The 8,809-nt window shown below is 34.2% G+C and overlaps 1 protein-coding gene across 1 annotated transcript; it reads left to right on the forward strand.

Annotated features, from left to right (window-relative positions):
- The first annotated feature begins 3,247 nt into the window (after positions 1-3,247).
- LOC110870514 (nucleobase-ascorbate transporter 7) lies at positions 3,248-7,212 on the forward strand. Its single transcript, XM_035976112.1, has 14 exons — positions 3,248-3,434; positions 3,822-3,919; positions 4,006-4,182; positions 4,267-4,367; positions 4,448-4,523; positions 4,621-4,680; positions 5,042-5,223; positions 5,314-5,410; positions 5,501-5,587; positions 5,674-5,732; positions 5,791-5,903; positions 6,266-6,343; positions 6,433-6,593; positions 7,006-7,212. Exons 1-14 carry the CDS (start codon positions 3,248-3,250, stop codon positions 7,210-7,212), a joined length of 1,683 nt encoding a protein of 560 aa, XP_035832005.1.
- Positions 7,213-8,809: the final 1,597 nt, after the last annotated feature.

Here is an 8,809-nt window from a genome sequence, read left to right on the forward strand (position 1 = left end):
CGTGTTTTGACCAACAAGTATAATTAAACATAAATCCATTTCTCAACAAATGATACTCGATGTCTCGTATATCCTTGAAGTCGGTAAAATTTTTACATTCCATACAAGGACACGGAACAAGTTCATTTCCTCTTTTCACGCGATCCTCTTGAGCAATCTTAAGAAAAAGTTTCATGTTGGTCACAAATCTTGGGTCATTACGTGTAATTTCATACATCCAATAGTTACGATCTGAAATGCATAACCAAACAAAAAAAAATAGAGTTGAATTGAAATATTAAGTATAATGTGGATGAATCAACGGAAATTAATATACAAGTTTTGTCCTTTATGTTTGTACCAAATTATATTATAAATAAAAAAAAACCAAAATAAACACATTTATATGTCTTAGACTCTCTCACTCTCAGCTAGCCTTCACCCACATGCCACAACCACCAACCCAACACCTCCCACCACCACACCCACTATTGCAACAACCTGTAACAACCAAACTTTCACCGTCCACCGCCAATGAGGGTATGTTTGGCTAAGCTTCTTGAAACAACTTATTGACTTATTGGCTTTTTGAAAAGTCATAAGCTTTAAAATGATGTTTGACAATGAGGGTGTATGTGAGGAGAAAAAGCTAATAAGTCAATAAGTCACTGACTTTTTCAAAAAGCCAATAAGTCAATAAGTTGTTTCAAAAAGGATAGCGAAACATGCCCTGAAACCCCACCAAAACCCTAACCACATCTTCAACTTGCCGCCGCATATTGTTAGATTTCATCGGATTTCATGCCAGTTGCAGGCTTTGAAACGAGAAGGATGGCCAAATATCATAGTTCTTATTCTGATTGTATAAATCAAATGCTTCACTGAGTTGATACCTACCGGCTACGGAGATAGCGTTTCAGCAGCGTTGATAGGTGTTGATGTCTTCCGACGCGGTGACGGAGATGATGTTGTGAAGAAGAAGAATAACAGTGATGGGTGGCGATTAGGTAAGAGATTCTGTTTGCATGTCCTGTTTGTTTTGAACCACTTATAAGAAAAGGCCCTCCTGCTTCAGTTTGTAAGTTCAATATTTTCTTATTGCTTCTTTAATTAATGCAGATGATTGAGTTTTGTTTTTTCGCGTTGCATGCCGGCAATCTATCGTTCAGGTTTCAAGTGTGTAAAGTGTAATAATAAATCATATTCAAGTAAAAATATGTATCTCGATCTTACACTAGTTGCTGGTGCAAAAGAATACGTTGAAGCTTAACCTTCTCGGACTGAGTTACTTCGGTACGTATTAATCTGTACACTCAATTGGGTATCATGTGGACTTTTATTCTACAACATCCTGTGAGTTATATCTGCTAACATTGGTCTTGTACCTTCATCAGGAGCCCACTTGTTTCGTTTTTGTATGAACGTGGATGGCGTCAAAATTTCAACCTTACCGGTTTTCCTGGTCACGACGTGGAGGTTTTTATTATTATTTATCTTATTGTTATATATAAAATCGATAACTTTGACCTATTTACTTTTGAATGGGATGATTCGGGTTATGTTTATATCCCAAATGGGTCAAACGAACAAAATCGTAAAGTTTTCATAAACGGAAACGTGTCAAAGCATGTCTAAGTCTCCCATATTTTTTTAATGCATACAACCTTCTATATGATCTATAAAAAATTCTGATGTTATTGAAATAATATTTATTTTGGTATCGTGCAGTTCAAGATGGCTCAAGAGTACTTCAAGCCAATTTTAGGCGAAACAAGGAAAAAAAAACTATATATGTGTAACAATAATACAATACATGTACAAAACCACTTAAATTAGTGATTTCATTAAATAATAAATTAAAAAAGTATTATCATAAGTGTTACCTTGAAGTGTGAAGATCCACAATGAAAGAAACTAGGATTGAACAATTTGAGTAGGTGTGGTTTTAATGAAGAATGAACTTTAACTTGAATTGATTTGGCTTGAATTTGCAAAGAATTTTAAACTTTAGAATTTTTTGCAATACGATCTTATATTCTTATAGAATAAATAATGATAGAATTTTTTTGTTTAAATTTTAAAAGTATTATCTTTGTTTTTGTTTAAAGATAAAAGGATTAGTATGATTTTTTATTTAAAGTTAAAAGGATTAGTATGATTAGAATATTTTAAAATAATTTTCATATATTAAACCGTCTAAAACGGTTCCAATAGATTGGAAAGTTTTGGTTTTAGTGGCCAGATGAGAAACTTTTAATAATTTAATTACTATTTTGAGTTATGAAGGGCATTAAAGTTTGACTTTAATTTTGTATAATTGTTGTTAAAGAAACCATCATTTTTTTCAAAAAAAAAAAAAAAAAGCTAACTATGCTTCTGAATGATAATTAAGCTTTAATGAGAAATGGTTTCACAATTTGATAACATCTATTTATTTATAAATGTAAATTTAATGAGAAATGGTTTCACAATTTAAATTACAAGTGAAAATATAAAAATAGTGATATTTGTTTATTATATAAAAACCGTTATTATATGTTAGGCATGACAGTTTACATAATAATGTATAAAATTTTAATAATAAAATGAGAAATATATGACCGTTCCATAAAATAAAATAAGCCTAATACGACGGTTTAATATATTAGGGTCTAATGTGACGGTTTAATGGAGATTTCATAAATCCAAATCTCAAATATGACGGTTTCATTTATCAAAATAAGACGGTCCAATAAAATAGGTTTAATTCCAAATCTCAAATATGTCGCTTTCCATCAAATCTTCTTAAAAGCCTTTTCTAAACCGTCTTATTTGCTCTTTTTTTAACTAGTAGTTTACAAGGCCACCAAATTACTTTATATATGAGGATATATGTTTTGCTAAATTAAAATTAAACAAATCTGAATTTTATAATTTACAGATTAAAGATTCAAAAATAGCAGTACTATTAAATCTTTAATAAGTTCAAATATCTAATTTGGAATAGTTATATAGATGGAATTTAGTTAAATAACGGTATAGTGTGTATTATTAGTGGCTATCGAATATATACAATAAATGAAAATGATTTTGATTTAGAATTCATAAATTTCTTATTGTTTTGATTAATCCCATATCTCACTAGAATAAGTAACGGCTAATTTCATTTAAATTTGTTTAAATATCAAGTTAATGTTACCATCTACTTATAGCTTTTTCAAAGGCATTTCTTGTTATTTTTATGTGATTTGTATACCAGTAACTTGTTTTAATAGTCTGAGAGACAACAATGGCAAATCCCGGTCACGGAGATCATTCGAAACAAGGTGGTGATCACTCGAAACAAGGTGGTGATCAGTCCAAACAAGGCGGTGATCAGTCCAAACAAGCGGCTCGTAAGCAAGAGTTACAGCCACATCCAATAATGGAGCAACTTTCTGGTGTTCAATATTGTGTTAATAGCCCGCCCCCATGGAGTAAGCATTCTCTTGATTTCTAATTAAGAACCGTATGATGTTTGTACATTGAATAGGCGTATCTACATGTAGTGGTGTGTGTTGTGTGGGGGGGGGGGGGATGGAAAAAGACAGTGTATTTTATAAAAAAAAAAAAATAAATAACATGACTTGCACATGCCTAGGTTCTATAAAAAAAAACAGAATTTGTTCATATTTTTTTAAATGTCAAGATAGATGAATAAACATTGTATTTCAACTATTTTTATATATTCTTTATAAAAATAGAACTAAAAAATTTATGGTTTATTTTGTTCTTTATGTTCTCGCAGAAAACTATATATAAGCTTATTTTTTTACCATAATACAAAAATGGAGCTCATAATTCTTGTGTATTTGTAAATGTAGAGGATGCAGTGTTATTAGGTTTCCAACATTATATTTTGACACTTGGTACCACTGTCTTGATACCTACCATGACAGTTTCTCAAATGGGTGGTGACAATGTAAGTTTATAGCATGAATGTGAATAAATTATAACTTTGAATAAAAAAAAAAGTAAATTTTTAATCTTGTTGGATTGAACCTGCAGGCTGAGAAAGCCAAGGTGATCCAAACACTGCTTTTTCTATCAGGATTCAACACATTAATGCAAACCCTGTTTGGTACTCGATTACCATCTGTTGTTAGCGGTTCATACGCATATTTAATCCCTGTTTTCTCCATCATTCGCGCCAAACGATATGATACATTCCACGAACCTCATGAGGTAACGATATATGATATTTCAAGGGTGTTTTATGGTTTTTGTCTCCCTCTAATGTTTATTTGGTTTGACGCGGGTACTTTTAAGAGATTTGCGCAAACGATGAGAGGCATACAGGGTGCTCTTGTCGTTGCATCGGCCCTCCAGACGACTCTTGGATTTCTTGGCGTGTGGAGAAACATTCTCAAGTAAAGTGTTTATTAGATCAAATTCATTTTATTTTTATTTTTTGATTTATAGTTTCCAACTTTGAATCATGTATATATAGGTATCTTAGCCCTCTTTCAGTGGTTCCTCTTGTTACATTTACTGGACTTGGGCTATATTATCTTGCTTTTCCCATGGTAAGAAATTAAGAATATATAACTTGCATGTACCCTTATATTGTTTTGATGAACTTTTTGTTAGATATAACATTTTTTTTCTTCATATACAATGTAGCTTGGAAAATGTGTGGAAATCGGGCTTGCGGAGTTGGTGTTGATGGTCGTCTTCTCACAGGCAAGGTTTCGATCACTACAACAAATACCCAACTGGTCATCGAACCGACCGCTTTATCAGTCTACTCTACTGGTGGCACGATGATAATCCAGTGGTCTGTCAATATAAAACATTAAATAAATAAAATGTGAAGACGAAAGTAGTAAATGAGATTTTTTTTTTCCAGAAAAAGAATATGAAGAGAAATTGATATATGGTCTAACCAACCAAAACGATTTGCCAGTTCAACCGGTCCAACCGATTTTAAATCGAGGTTGTTCAACTAGAGTCAACCAGACCAGTTAGTTATATAGCCGGTTTAGTGCAAATAACCAACGGCAAAGTTAATCAAACTAATGTTGCTTGATACTGACATTTGCAGTATCTCCCTAAATATGTAACCAGCAAGAGGCCAATATATGACCGCTACGCCGTGTTGTTTTCTGTTTTGGTTACATGGGTGTGTGCGGGAGTTTTGACATGGAGTGGCGCGTATGTCAAATCGAGAAAAACGTTAGACACTTGTCGTACCGATAGTTCTGGACTTATACATGGAGCACCATGGTAAACCTTTTTTAAATTTTGAGTTAGAACAATGCACCATGTTATATTGTATCTCTATGTGATATTGTGTCACTAAATCACTATGTACAGGATATATGTTCCTTATCCATTTCAATGGGGCACCCCAACTTTTGATGTAACAGAAGTATTCATGATGGTAGTTGCTTCATTCATCTCTACAATTGAGGTTAATTTCTTTTCTTATCTCTACTCAATAGCATGTAATTAAAGCATTACTATTAAACAGACTTTTACCGACGAATTATTTTATGCGCAGTCCACTGGTTCGTTTCTCGCAACAGCAAGATATGGGAGCGCGACTCCTGTGCCACCTTCTGTTTTAAGTCGCGGTATTGGGTGGCTGGTATGTTGTAACTGAAACTATATATTTGCATATGTTGTATTAGTTTTTTATACATTTTTATTCAAGAAAACATCTTATTTATGTAGGGATTTGGGACTTTCATTGGTAGCATGTGTGGTACGGTAACCGGATTTGCTGCATCAGTGTAACGACCTTCATTTAACGTTATTTTTAACGATTATATGACATCGAATACGTATTTTTACGAATATGGTGATTTGTAGGGAAAACTCTGGTGCATTGGCATTAACTAAAGTTGGAAGTCGACGCGTGATTCAAATATCAGCTGCTTTCATGATCTTCTTTTCGGTCTTTGGTAAAAAGTCTCGCCTTGTCTTGTATCTTCTTTCGAGAGGGAGTTCGTTTATGTTCATTTACTTAATAAACAAACGAAGATGAACACATTTTTTTTTATTTTCATTTACATATTCACTATTTCATTTAGCTTTTATCCGTTAGTTACTGTTAATACTAATCGACAGTTACATTTCACTTAACAAACTAGAGTAAAACTGCAAAATACTGTCAAGGTTTAAGTGATGATATGTAAATGTTCGGTCTTAATTCGTTTATTCAGTTAAAGTTAAACGAACGAACACAAATAAGCCCTCCTTCGTGTTTGTTCTGTTCGTTACTTCGGTTAATCTCCATGTTGAAAATATAAATATGTTTCAACAGGAAAATTTGGTGCTATTTTCGCCTCCATACCTTTGCCAATCACTGCGGCTTTGTACTGCGTCTTTTTCGGTTGTGTTTGTATGTCTCGGTTCCAAATATATGCTACGTTTTCTTTTTTAATGCTTTTCATTTTCCATTAATAGTTACCTGTTATTGTTTGTATTCAGCTTCTGCGGGTCTAGGTCACTTGCAGTTTTGTAACCTCAACAGTTTCAGGACCAAGTTCATTTTAGGCTTGTCTTTCTCGATCGGACTTTCGCTTCCACAGTTCTTCCGCGAAAAGTGGGTAGTGTCCGGTCACGGTCCGGTGCTCACACATTCAAGATGGGTATGTTTTAAGTTTTCATTACAAGAGATCTTATATTTTTGTGACTCGTTTTTAGTAGGGAAAATTACAAAAATAGTCATGTTGACCAAAATGGCCAGCCCGCATTTTCGCCAATCAGAAGCCGTTATGTCAGCTCTGCTGACTGAGATTGCAAGAATTTAGCATACAGTTTGGGTTGTCGGCTAAGGCTTAGCCCACATTTTTGGCGAAAGCGCAGGCTAAACCCCCGCTTTTGGGTGTCGGCTAAGACTTAGCTCGCGCTTTTTGAACCACTAAAATTCAGTGATTACTTTAAAAAAAATTGGTCAACTAGACTATGGTATTTGTCCTTTTTTTATTATAAAGTAAATAGTACACATCCTATTGTCTAATGTCTAATAGAAAAGTGGTTTTTTTGCTTTTGTGGATGTAGATCGACAACATGGTATGTGTGGTTATGATGTCACACGCAAGCGTCGCGTTAATTATCGCCATGGTGCTCGACTGTACGCTTGATCTTGTAGAAAAGGAGAATGGGAAGGATTGGTGGATGAAGTTCGAGGATTACAGTAAAGACGTTCGGTCGAATGAGTTTTACAAACTTCCCTGGAATCTTAACAAGTTTTTCCCAGCTCTTTAACGTACACGTTCCATTAGCATGTTTTCTAGAGCTTGATTTATAAGCAAGATTTTATTAGATACGTTTGTTTTTTCTGGTGTTTGACCGTTTTGACACGCTTGGTTCACCTATCCAATAATTCCTGTATCTAGAAGATGAAAAAATGTCATTAATTTACACTTGATGTTTTGGTTTTAAATACTTTTTTAGCTTACAAATTCTAATTACAAACTGTTAAGAAAAGACATTTCGGTTAATCGTCAGCTTTGACTTTTAAGTATTGAGGACTAGATGGTGTGGAAGGAGTTTGAACGGGCGTGGATCGACATGTGTCTGCCACATCATCAGAAGGGGCTTGAAAGGGAGGCGTTTTTGGTGTTTTTTATTTAATTTCTATTTTAGTAAAACAAATCAATAAAATTAAAAAAGACATTTTATATTAGATAAACAAATAACATTACATAAAATTTAAAAAAATACAAAATAATAAAACGTAATTAAAAAAACATACTAACTACGATATTTTTTCATGATTTCTTTTTCATTTCCTTGTACATTTCTCTTACGGGACCGGCAAGGTAATCAATATTCATAGCGAGGAATTTTATATTCTCTCGTTTTTCTTTCGCCGAATCCTTCTCCTTTTCAGACTCAATTTTTCTTTAAAAATCGCCCGAATATTTTTTTCTTTCCTTGAGCTTTTCCTGTTGAAAGTTGTTTGGTGTTTCGGGTCGGCCATACGGGTTGTTTGGGTCAAAGGAACGGTTGTGGGAATGCATTTTTTTATAAAGGTAGAAGAATTTGTATAAAATTTGGAGTGGGGTAGAAGAGAATTGGAAAAAATAGTTGAATGTGGTTTTATTAATACATAAAATGATTAAATTTATTTTTAATAAAAAACTTTTTTCTAAATTAACGCCACTGCCAACGGCTATATCTTAACAACCAATCACACATCGTCATGTCACCTCCCCATTTGCCCCCACGCCAATGATAATTCTCAAGCCCAAGCCTCCACGCCACCTTCAAACCCTATCATGGGGCGTTATTTCGGGCGTGGAGGAGCTTTCCACACCCTCTAAAAGCCCCACTAAGTCTAAATAGAAAAACATGGTGGTTTATAAAGGATGACATGAGGTAAATAATATTTATTTATAGAATTTGTAACAAAAGATTTCGGCATATTGTTTATTAGGGTCAGGATATAATATAAATTATGTTTTAGGTAGAAATGATAAGAGGGTCAGGATATAATATAAATTATGTTTTAGATAGAAATGATAAGAAATAATCTTCACAATCCATTAACTAATAAAAGGGTTTAGATTAAATGGGTTGATCGATCAAAATTGGAGGCTCGTGAGTTTTCAATAAGGACATGAGGTATGGGTTTGGGTCGGGGCGTGGATTGGGGTAAAACACCCAAGCCACCACTTTGGGTGGGCTTGGGTTGGGGCGTGGTCTTTGGGGCTTGGCTTTCAAGCCGGGCGTGGGGCGGTATGGCCATGCTAGCTGGCTGCCTCCCATTCGCTCACCCGTCACGTCATAGCGGAGTTTCAAATTTTGAATTTAAAATTCAAACGGTTGGGGGAAAAGCAAACCGCCACCCGGTCACCCA

This window comes from Helianthus annuus, chromosome 8, assembly GCF_002127325.2.
Source record: "Helianthus annuus cultivar XRQ/B chromosome 8, HanXRQr2.0-SUNRISE, whole genome shotgun sequence".
Taxonomy (NCBI): Eukaryota; Viridiplantae; Streptophyta; class Magnoliopsida; order Asterales; family Asteraceae; genus Helianthus; species Helianthus annuus.